This window comes from Battus philenor, unplaced genomic scaffold (assembly GCF_028537555.1).
Source record: "Battus philenor isolate CCGP_79_NKW_IND1 unplaced genomic scaffold, ilBatPhil1.0.hap1 SCAF_3, whole genome shotgun sequence".
In the NCBI taxonomy this organism is placed as follows: domain Eukaryota; kingdom Metazoa; phylum Arthropoda; class Insecta; order Lepidoptera; family Papilionidae; genus Battus; species Battus philenor.
The window spans coordinates 11,385,705-11,402,765 of record NW_027181693.1 but is presented as its reverse complement, the minus strand read 5'-3'; the positions used below and the strand labels follow the sequence as shown (position 1 = coordinate 11,402,765).

General features: G+C 32.1%; 1 protein-coding gene across 1 annotated transcript in view; it reads right to left on the bottom strand.

The window, feature by feature from the left end:
* The window catches only part of LOC137926822 (cytosolic carboxypeptidase 1-like), a 79,740-nt gene extending 75,767 nt beyond the window's left edge, over positions 1-3,973 (bottom strand). The window contains exons 1-2 of the mRNA XM_068770531.1: positions 3,914-3,973; positions 2,995-3,129 (exon numbers count right to left, since the gene is read on the bottom strand). Coding sequence (XP_068626632.1) covers positions 2,995-3,121 — 127 coding nt within the window. The 5' untranslated portion in view covers positions 3,122-3,129; positions 3,914-3,973. The remainder of the gene's footprint in view (positions 1-2,994; positions 3,130-3,913) is intronic.
* Between the last annotated feature and the right edge of the window lie 13,088 nt (positions 3,974-17,061).

The window sequence follows — 17,061 nt, the reverse complement described above, 5'->3', positions numbered from 1 at the left end:
AACCACCGTTCACATCGACCTAGTGTCTCACTGCCCTTTTAAAAACAACATTGCTGAGATGTCTATATATATTATTGTCTAAATGTAATTCATTCTGCATAGTTTATTTTTTAAACAGGAGTGTATTCGTACTTAAACAATTGTAATAACTAATAATTGCAACAAATTAAAAAATTTATGATTGTATCGCAATTTTTTATGTGTAATAATAAGGGTAATAGATACGCTGAAGTGAAGAAAAAATTAAAAATTAGACAAATTATGATCATATCCTACTCGAAGTTTTATATAATATTATTAAAACGGTTTAAATTTTATATGAAATAAATTAATGCATTTATAAAAATTGATTGTTCTTTTCCTCGGTAACACCGTAACTTTAAGTAACCTAATATTTTAAAAACTTGTTCTTGTTCAAAACTAGGAATGTGCGCAGAAATAAAAAATGGCTATAATGATATAAAGTATAACAAAATAACGCAACGCAACTATTAAAGTTTGCTATGAACTTCGCGCGTTTGACAGTTTACGTCCTCTCTTTCTCGATCACAAAATTCATTTATTTATTTCGCATTTAATCAACAAATAAAGTGACCACTGAATTTGTTGAACCTCTGGTATTATATGTCTGACGGGACGGCTAGTGGACAATAAATTAGTCAATTTTGACTTCCATTAATGTACGTAAATATAAATAAACGTAATAGGTAAAAAGATTGACAGTGATAAATGTTCATGAAAATAATTATTACATTTTCTACGCTAACCTGTCCACAGCTTATACAAAAAAATTGGCATAAGTCACATATATTATTTTAACACTCGGGCAAGGAATAAAATGTCGAACGAACATAATATAATTACTGCTATTTTGTATTGTATTGAGTGAAGCCCGGCAAAAACGCTATGTGGGCAACGTTCCAATGCATTAAATACACCCGCAACTGTTTAGACGTTAAGACCTGCATTGAAAATGTATGTGAGAAAGTCGGACGATAAACAATAAATTTCTAACAGCGTAGCGAGATAAATGATTTCTGAAAACTGTATAAGTAATTTACTCGTGGTAATTATTTTTCTTCATTAGTGAGTAGCACTAATTGTAGCATAACAAAGTAGAACAGCCATCGATGGTATGATGGACTAGTAAATTTTCTACCGCAGCGCCTATGTCTGCCAATCAAAATATAATACGCTTGCAAGTTTTATAACGTTTTTCAAACTAATGCAGTTATGCGAACTTCGTAGCTATTAAAAGTATGGAGCCAAATAGATATACAATTTCTAATGGACAAACAAACTACACAGACAATTAACATTTCTTAAGCATAGACAGTATGATATTTTTATGATTGTTCTATACTGAATAATCCATAAAAAATTTTAACGTATTTTGTAAGTTAGAAGGACGGGAGAAATAAAACAGTAGGGGAAAATTAGCAAGAAAAGTCTTTTCAGTAACTCAAGAGAAAGGATTTACATATAACCCGGTGGGGAAATAAAATAAAATACATGAAATTTAAATAAATAAAATCTTTCGTCAAATATTTGTCGCATAGCAACAACAATAGAACGGATAAAATAAGACAGAAATATCTGTTTTATAATTAGTTGTATTTTTTCACCTATTAAATCTATGTTGTTAACATAAATGTCTAAGCATCGAAGACTACGTACGTATGTGTAATAGTATCACATCAACATTTATGTAATTTTCAATAACGAAAGAATTTTAATAATATTTTTATAGCATTAAATTTATACTAAATGTTAAAGTTTCATATTCACTATTAACAAGATAACGTTAACGACCTTGAACAGGTGGCACAGTGGATAAGGATTGTAGCTTAAAACCACGACGCGGGTTCAATTCATTATTTGATTGCAAAAGTTTTTTTCTCTCTATTATTTTCTTAGAACAAAAATTCTCATAAATTATGTTTACGTAAAAAATGCATTCGTTTTGCATTTTTGATAATAAATTTTATTTATTAGTCTTTCGTAATATTTAATATATATGTATATGATATTCAAATCAAAAGTTTAGGTATCGATTACATTTTTAGGTTTTTAAATCTTTCGTGACCCGGAATACAAGGAAAGAAGTTGTAAAATAGAATAAACGTATTTACTAAGTACAATATTACAATCGAGGCATTGTTATAGCCGTTAAGCCAAATACAATTGTAGTGTAGTAGTGTTTATATAGTATATAGTGTAGAGTTTGATCTTTATAAGTATCAACATCTTAATTTGTTATACACGGAATACTTTTTTTATTATTGTTCTTCTATTGTTTTATTGCTTCTCTATTTCATTTTGTTATAAATATACATAGGGCTCAAAGCCGTCTGTATGTACGTAATCCTTGTTGTTCTTTTTAATATCAAGGACAAACGCTGTTTGTTAGAATTTACAGCTGTACCAGGCTTCTGGTGGGACAGGGTTGAAGCCTAGACTTCTTTACATTAACTAAGCTCGTGACTATCCGGCTTATAGATAGACGCCCAGCTCGTAAGTAGGTAGTTAGGTGGACGCGCCATAGAGAGATGTTTTTTGATCCTTCGAGAAGTGATGTCGACTTCAGCTGTCACTCGAAACGCTTTTAACATTTCGATTTGAGAATCTTAGCTCGATCGGTAGCTATTATCAGACTATAATTAAAGTCTTGCTGCAAACACATTACAGCATGTTTTACGAATATTTCAAATACTAATAGTAGGTCGTTCGCGTTAAGAATTAAATTAATAATGGCCGCCGACCTTGCCACGCTTTGTAACCAATTAAACTGTTAACAAAAAAAATATGACTTAAAGCTATCACTGAACTAAAATTTTAATTAGAAATTAGTTGTTTGCCGTCAATGATGATCTAAATCTTAACGCGGATAGCTTACAGATTTCGTTAGCTGTTGTAAATACTTCGATCGTTAGTAAAGAGGGGCAAAAGAAATAAAGGGTAGGCAATGAATGTAGAAACAATAAAAACATATACCGTGTGAGGTGATGCGAGCGTTGATCCGAGCTGTAATACTGCGGGCTACCTCGGTGGCGTCGTGGGCGCGCGGCTGATAAACGCGGAGCCTCTCGAAGAGACACTCCGCCGAAGACTCGTCCGTCATGCGGTACGCTGCACACAAAATAACACGTGGAGACTCCAATCAATACTTGGCTCAAAGTGTTTACGTACTCACACTAACTTTATATAATGAATGCGTTTGTAGGCGTTAAACATTTGCGTTGTTTTGTAGCGAAGCTTTTGTAGATTAGCTTGTCAAGTCGGTGAAAATACGTCGTCTGTAATTACACTAGATATATTGCAGCAACTGGCTTATTAAAGTTGGTAAAGACAGAGCTTTTGGTAAAAAAAAAATACTTATTTTTCTCGTGTTAATGCCACTAACAATTTACTAAAGTAGATGTATTCTCTTAATATGTATAAAATAAATGATTGAAATAATGATACGTTGACAATGTATTTAATTTTCGATCGTTAAAATTATATTATTCTCTCAATAATCGGTTCCGTAATAAAAAAGAGAGCAGTGTCAAAATCGAATAATAAAACAAAGTATCAATTATCACAGTTGATATTCGTGAAATGAACATGACAGCCAGTTAGCACCTTTTATTTGTAGTTGAATAAATTAATTTATTTTGTTGTTTTACATTTAACATTTAGGCAATGTTTATTATGAACACTTACAATGAAAATTAAAATTAAACTTTTTATATTGATTATCTATTATATGTTTTCACGCAAATTGTATGGTGTGTGTAAAACACTAATCTCGCTTAACAGAATTAGTATTATCATGAATGTAGGTTAATACAGAGGACAGAATTTAGATGAATCAAAACGTTCAGGGTTGAATGAACATGTTTAAAGATGATTGAGACTGGGAGGGACGTACGTGCGTGAGTGCGTTGCGTTGTGTTGTCCTTTTGCTGGGGTTTGAATGTGACGGTTTGATTGTAAATAAACAGTGTACAGTGTACGTTAGATGCGCGGCTGTCGCGAGCTCAGCGCCCCGCGGCGGTCGCCGGCCGACTGAAATTGAAGGGAAAATCGGGGAACGACGGGAAACGACGCGTTGTCGTGCCAATAGTCGCTTTTCTCCCGCCTAAACAAACGTATACATAGATTAACTAATACTAAGAGGCTAATATTAATTTACGGTCAGGGAATATTAAGAAATCGTTCAAATAGTGCGAGGGTTGTTTTAGGTATTCTTTTTATGGATTTTACTGTACCTATACAGGTATATATTGTAGATATACGTACTGTAATTCATACAAATTAGAGTACTCGTATGTATTTCAAGTAACTCATGAAAACGTTGTGGAGTGTGTACTGCTTTATCTCAACATTTTATACATAATCAATCAAATGACACTATATCCCACTTTAAGGGTAAGATTGTTTAAACAATTCTCGTCAATAATTTACTATATTTTCTTATATCATCACTATAAGGAAAGAACAAAATCTTGGCTCTAATTAATTTAATATACAATATATTTAAAAATTAATTACAATTTTTATTGTTTACATTAATAGGTTGTGACTTTGTTTTATTATGCCAATATTGTTTTCTGTTTTATTCATTTACAGAACCCATTATCTTTGTCGCACGAAATACGACTGACAAAACGTCACATAGGTAGTGTGGGACAGAGATAGTGATCTACGAAGCCGAAATCAGCCGATTGTCTTTTCCCTAAGGTCGATGTGCAATATTTATCGCCGGGTATTGTATTATCGTTTAGATATGTACTAACATAAAGATGGCTAGAACTGTGTACACCTACAATAGGCAACAATATTTTATTTTGTATTTTTTAAGTTATACTAATGTTAACTTATGTATCGCAGTGGGCGTGCCTATTCGATAAATAAATTAATAAACATAATTTTACTAGTAACTTCTGTGTATACTCGTTACTTTTCCCAAGAAAATTTCATTCTGTCCCTCACTTTATTTTTATTAATATTTCAATAATTTCTGTAACGAGTTTACTTATTATGAGTCACAAGATTATCTTCTCCAGTAGGTAATTGTTCAGAGCAGTCGCATTCATTTTAGCTCCGTAATTACTTTTAATTTAAATTAGTAAAAAGTAAATCTGTGGCTGGTTAAGTGTTAATCTACTGTTAAGTCTCTCCTTTAATTCACGTGTGATAACCTGTCTTATTTTTTTCGTACTAAAATGGAGTCTGATTTGCAGGCCACTATTGAAAACTTGAAAGAAAATTTTGAGAATAAAATGACTTCTTGTGAATAGAATCTGCATCATATTTGTCACATGTTTAACAATACCGTCTCTATCGGAGTCTTTCCTACTGCTTGGAAGGATGCTCAAATTATTCCTCTCCCTAAAATATCGAATCCTTCTGCCTACTTCGACTTTTGTTATATATTCATCGAACTTTTTCTCTTTAAAGTTCTAGAACGTTTAATTCTTTCAAAAAAATCGATTCTTGGATTCGTTTTAACAAGGTTTAAGCTCTGCTCACAGTACTACTACCTCCTTAATTTTTGTTACGGAAGACATCTGATTAGGCATGGAGATGGGGAAATTAATTGTGTTTGCTTTACTTGATTTCAGCAACGCTTTCAACACTTGATTTTGAGTTTTTACTTTTCACTCTCCGGTCCCTTAACATATCTCCGACTGCATTTGAGTGATTTCGTTACACAAATATTATATAGACAAATATTCTTCTTACTCCACTGCTGCCGGCGTGCCCCAGGGCCGCGTTCCTCATCCACTTCTTTTCGCAATTTTCATCAACTCCTTTTCAAATCAACTCCCCTCTTCCTATCACCTGTATGCTAATGATCTGTAGACTTATACTCAAGCATTGTTGGGAGCTGATCGATGCCGTTGCGATAATAAACTATAACCTGAACCATATTTGTGGGTCCTCCATTCACAACTAGGTTTCATGGTCTAAAAGTAAATCCATGCAAAACGCAAGTTATTGTTATCGGCAGCCCCAGGACGCTAAGCGAAGTAAATTGGTCGCAAATTCCTTGTATAATTTGTGAAAATACCATTATCCCATTTAGCGGTGATGTTAAAAATCTCGGATTGTACCTGGATAGAGCATTCACATGGGGACCTCAGCTTAAACATATAAGTCGTAAGGTCTTTACATCTGCGGCGTCCCTGCGAAGATTATGCAACTGTCTACCCCTGGCTACCAAGATTTGACTGGTACAATCCCTTATCCTTTCTATCCCTGATTACGTTGAGATCGAGCGCCTTCAAAATTTTGTACTAGGTTCATATTGGTCTTCAAAAATATTACCATATTTCTGAATTTAGAATTAGCGCAAGTGGTTGCCGATTCGACTTCGCAGGAATACCCGCATTCTTTCCCGTTTCCAAAGTATCTTGTTTAATCCACTTACTCCTTCTTGCCTTAAATCTAGGTTTCTTTTCTTACGTGACTCACATGACGAAGTTGCTTAGATCATCGATGAATTTGAAATTGACTATGCCTGCTAATTGTACTATGTTTATGGAGAAATCTTTTACTGTTGTCGCTGTCAGGTTATGAAATGAACTAGCAGAATCAATTACCTGCACTGTTAGCATTTAAAAAAATGGTAAAAGAGCACTTACTTCGCCTTTAAAATAGGATATTAGGTAGCATATCTTAATTATTCGTATTTATGTAGTACCTTTTCCACTCAAATACATATATATGCAAGTATTCTTGTACGTATGTATATTTTATATCTATGTATTAAATGTAAATATATTTGTACGAGTATGTTTGTAAATATGAATGTATTTGTATGTTCGTACAAGCTAAACTGTCCTCTCCTTCATGTCTCTCATCTCCATCCAAAGTTTGTCTGGTAGAGATCGTCTCGAGCGATAAGACCGGCTCTTGTACCATATGAATTGTTTTGTTCTTTTTCCTCTATTTATTGTGTGTCGTGTACAATAATGGTTAATAAATAAATGAGATTATAAAATATTACGACATGTATGGGCATCAACAATGGCTCGCGAAATGTTAAACATTTTGGTTAAAAAATAATTAATAAAACAAAATAATTGCCGTTTGTTTGACGTTCAATAAAGTAAGACTGCAGCCAAATACATCGCTCTGAGTCATCCGCCACTAGTGAACATAAGAGACATTGAATTGATCTATTGTGTGTTAAAACTTTAAATTTACGGTTGTTAAAAATGTCTGCGTACACTTATCTAAATCTTCAGATATTTTATGATCAGGTATAAGAATATTTTCAGCTGCTAAATTAATTAGTATTACTTTGTGTTTTCATATAGAATAAGATAAACCAGTACTACGAAACAACGATACATAGAAAAAGGACAGTTTATGTATAAAATCGAATAACTCATTTTTAAACATCCCGGGAAAAAGCTTAATAATTTTTTTTTGTAAAAAAAAATGAACGTGACAGAGTTTCTTAATAATTTTGTAGTCCTTCTCACTTTGGGTAGAGAATTTTCAGGATCTGAATTAAAGCATGTGGCAATACTTACCGTCCGTAAGTATTTCAAAAAAGCAAACTGAATTAAAGTTAAGACTATATATACCATGGGCGGTCGATCGTATGCAGGCTCTGTACTATAGACAGACAGTCATTCGTCCATAGTCTGTTCTAAACGGCCTGGTATTGTGGACGTTTTTGTTTTTCAAATTTACGTCACGATGTTTTATATGGAATCTCTTTGTCTATTGTATTCTATTCCAATAAATTTTCAACCACAACGAATAATTGTTAATAGATTCAGTCGCATTTTTCACCTTTTAAAATCTTCACTCTTTTGTCGAATGCTCACGTATTCCACATAAGTTCCTGGCTTTTTTTGCTAAGATAAAGTTAGTTTATCTAATGTATCCATATTCAACTTTGTGGATGCTTTGACCATTGTAATTTGTATTTCTGTTTTTTCCATGCGTTCAGGTAACTCTATTTTTATATTGCCAATTTTTGACTGTTAGGAAATTTTGAATAAAGAAAAATTGTCAGCTACTGTTCCAGTTGTAAAAAATGTTACTATCTAGGTTGTTAACACAAATTTTTACGAAGTTATAACGCTACCGGAACCGCTGTACCACGCCTGAGGAATGCGCGTGACGAGATGCGGGGGTGGGTGGGGGGTTTAAGTATCAGCAGCTCCGTTACGTAAGTACAACACTCTTGGCGGTAGCAGACATGTCCTTTTGTTTTCGACTCCAACCTCGCGACGCTTTAATAAGACGCGGTACACCGGTTTCGGTTGCACTAAATTTACTTTCTTGTTAATTTTCTTAACAGAACTCTCTTCTAATTTGTTATTTAACCAATAATAAATTAATTGACATAGACGATAATGAACTAAAGCATAAAAAACTAAATTCGCCTGAAATTAAATTAACTTAAAAGATATTTACAGTTTTAGCAACTTCAACATATTGGTTTTAAAATTATTTTGAACTTAATTTACCTAGACAGGCTAGCCGGTCAAAGTTCTTATATGCATTAAAAAGTCAATGACCTGCTGGTACTAGCCAAGGTTGATATTTTTTGTGTTAAAAAAAGAATTTTAATTTCGTTAGTCATTATCAATACATTACGTTACTCTATAGCAGCGGCTGTCAACCTTTTTTAAAGGGCGCATTGAAAAGTTTTACAGCGCAATGGTGCGCCTATTGCGCTATAAAAGTTTAAATGTTTTTTTCTTTTGTAGATAATTATAATACTATAAAAAATTTAACTCGTAAGGGGGTAGAGAGAGCGTCATAGTGTTCGAAAAGCTTAAATAAATATATTTTTTTTAGTGATCCGTAGATCTACGCACACAGTACCTTTGTAAATATCACAATGTATCGGCAAACGATCAATATATGTTATTATTATTTTGCAAATAGCAAATCTCGTCCGTTGGGTATAAATGATATTTCGCTAGATTTGTAATAATCTAAAACTACTAAAATGGATGAAATTAAAATTGATATCACCTTAAAAAAAGTTTCATAGGGCTATGACAAATTGTAAGCAAATGGTATTTTTAAATAAGCATTTCGGAAATGTACTATGCAGCGGATCCGTAAGAGATCGGTCGCTGGGTTGGCCACCAATGGTCTATGGTATAAATTTATTGAAACAGTTTTTTATTTACTCACTTTTTCTTTTGGATTTCTTGATAAGGTAACTGCCTACAAGTGTGTCTGTTGCTGAAGCCACTTCCTGTAACAATTAATATACTGTAATTTTTTTTATCATAAGCACAAAGCAGATTTTCTTGCACGTATAATTTATTATAAGTCTTTTGTTTTTTTTGTATAGGCTAGCTTTGAAATGGTTAGTGGTCGATGATAAGATACGTTTAGGAATTTTAATTACCAAATGATGCCTATTTTAACGTTTTTCCTATATGTAAGAAGAATATATGTTATTATTTTAAAAAAGGAAGCATTTATTTCATATGCAATATATGATAATAATTTAGATATTAACCATTAAACTTATTATCCATTAGCCCAAACGTTTATTATATTCATATGAAGATCTACTGTACCGCGAGTTGACCCTGACGAATAATAAAAAAAAATAATGACAATAAAGTAAAAAGAGGCGTTTTCAAAATTCTGATTACCACGTATTAAAATTAATTATTGTTTACTATATGTCCCAGCAGACTTTGTGTGGCCAGAAGCAATCGGCCTGAGGCATTACACTTTCAAAGATTTTAATTTTTAAATATCTGACATTATTTATTTCTTTTTAATTCATATTTAAAATATTTCTTGTGTATTGGTTTACATCGATAAACAATAATTAAGATGGCTATCGATAAGTTCATTACATAGATTTAATAGATTTTAAAAAATATTTGTAAAACTTCAAAATTTATAGGCACATCTATAAATTAAAAAAAATTGGTTTAGACAAAAAAGTGTAATTGTAATAGTACAATTACACTTTTTTTGTCATACATCATTTTTACCAATACACTTATAGAAGTGTATTGGTAAAAAAACCCATTTTGTTTGTAGGTGATGGAATATCAGAACAGGAAGCTGATAGATAACCTGTCCGCAAACAAACCACGCTGTAATGATCTGTTCTTGATTGTTAAAAACTTTCGAGAGATATCATGTTGCAACGCAAGTCCTTCACGCTTTGCTTATTTCTCACACTGTTTAGAATATAAGCATGAATGTATCGAATCACATGAAAACTAACCTGACATTGTTCGCTCATGACACTTATGTTAGTTCTTTTGTACAAATTCGTTCGATATCCAAATGTATTTCATTTCCAATAACACCTATCTTAATTTAACAACTTATAACCTTTAATGTAAATGTCTAATGAAAACATTGACATTTGAAATGTGTCATAAATAATGCACATGGCCTGTATCTTTATTATAGCTGTAAAAAAATCATAGTTGCTGTAAAAACCTGTATGCAAGAGATGTTAGTAAAAATTGGACTATTTAGTGTTCATTAAAAATTTCTGATCTTCCAAGGGATATTTAATATATAATTGACATTCTTTGAGAAATGCTAAAGAGGCAATGCCTGTCGTAATTTGCCTGCTCTCCAAAACGCTGCTCTGGCAGTCGCGACTACCTTTTGTGTCAGGATTCTTAACTAGTCACAGTTTCCTTAAGAAACATTTATTTCCTTTTAGTGTGATGGTTAGTCCTATATACAGGAAATATCTGGAAAAGGAGAAGTCTGCTGCTAATGTACTACTCCAGTATACAGGGGTTCCCCTAGATTGCCAGCTATATCAATGATCTGCTGGAATTTCTCGAGAGGTTAGGTCAGTTAGACTATATCCGACTGCGACACAAAATTAGGACAATGTCGTTTGGTTGTAAAAACCAGCCCGCAGAGATAAGACCGATAAATACACACTGTATTTTATTATCTCAATAAAAATTACAATACTTTTTTAAGAATACTTGTTTTTTAAACCAATACTTCAAATTTGTCTTATGGTAATGAGAAACATGTATATCTACATTATTATAAAGAAAAATTTTCTCACGATAAATAATATTATAAATAAATTACAAAAATCATTTTCAATATTTTTAGTTATTACTTTTTTAATTAATTGTATGTATTGGCAAACCTGATTACGACCACCTTGATAAATAAAATCAGACCATATAACTCAATATTTAATGGATCAACTAACTAGTTACTGTCGTTAATAGTTATTGCTGTTGGTTATTTGTAGTTACTCGTGAAACTCGTCGAACGGCGTCTGTTCGAAAATGTCAACGGATCTCTCAACTCTGGTGGCTAGTTGATTAAAGGCTGGCAGACTAAAATGTCAGCCATCATTGTTTGTATCCAATGAGATTAACCGAGCCTTGCATTGAACATGTAAACATTATTTTTTCACTGCGCATGTTTGTAAGTTAAAGGTGCGCATTCCATCCTCATAAGTGTACTACGGACAAGTTTTTAGAATTCTGCCAAGATAAGAATTTTAAAATAGCACTCGTCCTCCACGTCGGATTTTTGTCGGTGTTTGTGAAACTTTATTTTTTAATATGTTAATATTTTAATTGATACCTGCAAGGTTTATTTTGTGTATAGTATATAAATACGACTGTTAATGAAGTAATCGAATTTGTGTAATTTAATACAAAAAGCCTGCAGTCAATAAACTGGATGATTGACTATAAATTACATTGTGAAAAGAGGGGTGAATATATAGGTCATTAGTCAGTAAGCAATAGGCTTTAGAACTTTAACACTTATTTCCTATCACCTGCATAAAGTGAAAATTTTATTCTTTCTATACAAATAGTCAATGAATTCTGGCAGTACGAAGTCTGCAGGAATAGATAATAAAAATAAATTAAATTTATGTGTAGTAACTCGAACTTTGAAAACGCTTGTTCTTAATATATTGTCATTACGTTAATGATTACTTCTGAAAACATAGATTTTTGGATAAGGTGTCCCACACATTAATTGACCACAAATGTAGCTCACATATTATATATAACCAATTAAATATGTAAGGTATTTTGTTAAAAAGATGTGTTTGGCTATAAAAACTAACTTTTATTACCTTACTGTGTTACATATATTTTTAATCTGTTAAACGTTTCCGTACATCCAAGTTGATCAAAAAACAAGAAGCTGAACAGGGTTAAAGTTTAAGAACCAGCAAAATCAGCAGCACTTACCAATGTATTAGACGTTATAAAATATTCTAATTTACTAACATAGATTATAGTGCAAATTAAAACTTGTGCGAAATATACTTATACTTAATTTTTGTTAATACGTTGAATACGATATTACTAAAATATCTGATAAGTCGGTTATTAACGCTGATTTTGCATACCGCAGTAAAGGAGATTTTTACCTTATCGTGATAGAGGATGATCATAATATGCCGCTACACTGGATTTTAAGATAGAAATGCGTAGACGCATGACTTACTTAAATGAAAATGAAAAAATATAATAGAACATAGGTATTGCAGTAACGACGGGAACATAACATCAGTTTACTTTAAATATGTATTTGTTTTTTTTTTTTTTTAACATGAACTTGTACTTTAAATATAGACATTTTTACTTTATTCGTTTCTTTCTCATTGAAGTGTTAGGTAACTTAAATTTTTTAAGTGCTATAAAAATAAGAATTTTCCACTATTCATAAAACTAAAATAATGTTTTATAACATTTTGGTTAATAGTAATACGTTTTTAGACATAAATGGTTCAAAGTGAATCATGATCGTTTCTGGTATGGAGGATATACCATAATCGCCATGCTTGGCAGGCGTGTTGGCGATCGCAGTATGTGGTATTCTGGTACGCCGAGGACGCTGACGCCTATACCCGGTATACTTGATTGTTAACAAAAGGCAATCCTATATAATTTATGCACAAAGTCTGAATCAGATTGTCTCTTTGGAATTCAATCCGTGACCTGCGATCGCAAAACACTTTCCTTACCACTGGGCTACCACTGCTATAGCTGGCTACCAATACTGAAATCATGATGGATGCAATCAAATATTCATTAACATTTTGTCATTGACCCATAATGTTTACAAATATATTTTGCTACCAATAACATTGAACGTTCGTATACAATAAACAAAACAAGGATCCTAACTACAATGCCTACATAAAGCATATTTAGTTTAAATTGAATGTTAGTAGAAATCTACTCACAGAACCTAAGTATAAAAACTGACAGCGAACCTGACTGTGGAGCACTTGAAGATAATATTTATCTGTATATCAAAGCAGTGATTTAAAAATGAACAGCATAAGTTCAATTGCGGCATTTAGTGCGATTCTCTATCAATGGGCAATGGTTACTTCTCTATCAGATGTTACTAGTCTAACAAAGGTAATGAATTTTGAATGCAAAGATCAAGTAGTAAGTAAATAGACGTGTTTGTTTATAAATAGGTGCATGTGTTAGCAGCATGAAATTATTTTCACTTTTATCCTTCTCATGACAGCTATAATCGTTATGAATATAAAAAAATAAATTGGGGAATTTCTTATTTTGTGACTGTACTTAATATTTTTAATTTTATTAAAAATATGATGACATCTTTTTTGAAAAACGATTAAAAAAATTCACACGATAGTAGCAAGTAGAACTGATGTCTTTTTTATATACTATGTAATATTTGCTTTATGTGCAGGTTACGCCATAAATAAAATCTAAATTTGGAAACTTTGCAGGTAGTGGAAAATAATATAGAATATCGGTTTGTGAAATTGTAAAAAAAATAATTAGTGTAATATTATTTGTTTCAGTTACTCCAAAAAGAACCTCAGAAGTCCAGCGATCATACAAATACTTTATTTGATTTCCTTCTATCGGACGACAATCGTCACTCTCCAGGCGAACCGAAACTTCGGTCAAAAAGGCGCGATATAAGTAATAATTTACAAATACTAATTTCAATGCAATTTTAGGATAAAGAATTAGTAACATTGTTTTTAAAATAAATTAGAAAGGCCGAAGAGAAATGATATTAAATAAAATTCACTCATGTTACTACCACAGTGCTATAAAATATTTTTTTTTTATTAATATCTCACTGGTAAGTTTTAAATTAGGTCTGTAACTGCATACTGTTGCCTTATTGGTATTTACAGAATCCATGAGGTCTGCCTAAATTTCTTTTACATAACTAAGGTCTCCAGGTCTCCCTCAGAAATTATGACTTTTACATAATAAGCAACTTTACCGCATTGGTAGGCAGCTAAGCTCTTAGATCGCATAGACAAGTGCTCCATAGAATAGGAATATCAGCTTGGGCTGTCGCTCAATGAGAGTTTAGCATTTCGAGAGAAACGAGCCCAAAAGAGCCTTCGCTGGTGAACTGTTAGGATACTGGCTTTTAGCCACAAAAACTTATAGTCAAGTAATTCATACCCCGTGAATACGGGTTTCTTTTTTTTAAAAATAGGTGCGTTTTGTATAGATCAACATGCGATTTACGATAGAAAGCTATGGATTTTATGCTTATGTACTTTGTGTTGTGTTAACCAGTATTATTAAAATGCTATAATATGATAAACGATATTATGTTTTGTGGTACCAATATTTCATTTGGTTTAAAGAATGTGGTGAACTTTGTTTCAGCTTTTTATGCTCCAGTTGCAACGATAAGTCAAATGGATGCATTGCGTTTGCTCTTCAAAGTTTACGTCAATGTGATAAAAGCTACGCTAAGACAAGGAAAACCACCACTGCATCCAAAATTCCCAAAGCCTATTCTATACATGTTAAAAGACTCTTTACACTTATAAATACTGCAAGCATATGCCATATTTGTAAGAAAGTTATTTTTGTTGAAAGTTGATTTTTGTTTACAATAAAATTCAACAAATGCAATGTTTTTTTTGTATTTCATCAGAAACCATATATTTAGTCACAGATTTATAACAACTTCGTGACTGAGCTATTTTTTTTAAATTTGCACTGCCAACATACAACATTAGATACTGGAATTTTAATAGAGTAGATAAGCATTTTGTAATCTTTTTGATAAGAGGAACCCTTTTTAGAAGTCACTTTTATGGTGGAACCTCTGGTTTGTTATAATAAAATAAAATAACATTCTGCAAATGTACAACAAACAAGACAAATGTTACAAAAAAAATATTTTTTTGAAATAAAGCAATAAAAAGCTATAAAAACGCTCTTATAACAAGTTATATTTACATTAACAGAACATTAAAATTTTAGTTGGATGAGTGATATTGCTTTTAATTATCACAGATATACTTAATATTGGGCTTATTTGATTAAAGTTGCGTTATTAGGTCAGATTCGGTGTCAAGTCATATAGGCAAGTGACTTTTGACCGCATATTCGCAGTGTAGTTAGCTGAGGTATTACCGATACCGGGATTTTCCGTGATTATACCAGGGCGGCTGCGTTTAAATGTTGTATTTTATATGTTTTAAATTAGCAAAGTTGGATTGTCGCATTAGCACCAACTATGCTGTGCCAATATTTTTTATAATTTTTTATGATACTTTCTTGAATATTATAAAAAGTATGTAAACATCGCAGAATCCTTTAATGATCTTCACAGAACCCGCCGCGGAACATGGGCCTTGAGAACTTTGAGTTAGGGTGTGAAGTCCACGGACAGGCACGCGTCACCTAGGCCTTCCACGAAAATGGTGCTTAAACGACCTTGTTAAGGTTATCGAAAGAAGTTCAATGCAGGCCGCTTTCAACCGGTAATATTGAAAATCCATGGAGGAGGCCCATTTACAGTCTTGGACTTCCTACGACTAAAACAATGATGAAGTTGGAAAAAAAAATTAAAAACATAGTTTAATCGAATTTCGTCATCCACTTGTGGTTTTGTTTGTGTTTTTAATTTACACTTCTTTGTACAGTATAGATAATAACTAAAAAAAGAACAATTTATATATAGAGGTACAAGAGACAGTCTTATCGCTCGATGCGATCTCTACCAGATAACCTCATTTACATAGGAAAGGTATTACATAAATACGAATAAGTAACGAATGCAACACAATGTCCTATTTCAGAGACAAAAGAAGAGTTCTTTTACCAATTTTATTGTGTGTTGTCAAATATTGTGAATGTTTTATGTGATTTTGATTGACATGTCACAAAAAAATACAGATCCCGCTGCTTCTCCTTATTGCCATTAAACCAGTAGTCGGCATGTATCGTTGAGGTGCAAAGGGCGCTTTTGTTAATGTAATTACTGGATTGATACGACTCGTCGTCGTTTGTCCAAGTTGCGTGCGGAAATACGATTTTTTTATTCACTTGAATTATTTTTACGTTCTGAATTGTAATATTTTAGTTATTAATTTTATCATTAAAAATTGCGATGCATATAAGGTGAGCACAATAAATAAAGATAATCTTAATGGAACTTTTTTCTAGGCTTCGTTTAAATACACTTTCATATAATCTTTGAATTTTCTTATAATAAGTTTAAAAACTTTATTAAACTAAAACCTATAAAAATCATCTCTATCCTTTGTTAAAGAATGAATGCTTTGCAATAGTATTATGAATGTTGTAAATGGCCACAAAAAACCTCTCAGAGTTTTTCGTAGGCTTTTCTCAGCTCAGAGCATATTAGGAACCCGTCGTAACTTTAAGTTGAAGGATGCCATTGTAGAAATTCAATCTAGATTCCAGTTTCTACTAAAAAGGATTCTTCTTACATTGTTCTCTTTGACGTACCAAAGTGGTTACTTTAAATGATTCCATTTGGATAAATGAACTATATGACTAAGTGACCGAATAAATATGTTATCAAGCAAATACAAAGAATAAAGATCTTATACTTAAACTTTGTAATATAATTCCAAGATTATTTTTAATTTCGTTTAAGTTTGTTTCAATCATTCTTTATTATGCCGTAGAATTGCACAATTATTTACTCGACTATTTAAAAAATTGGAACAAAAATTTTAAAATAAACAAATTTATCATAAAAGTTAATACATGATTAATTTTTACACACCGAAGGATTAAGTCATGTATTTGTTTTAGCCTTTTAAAATACTGAGCA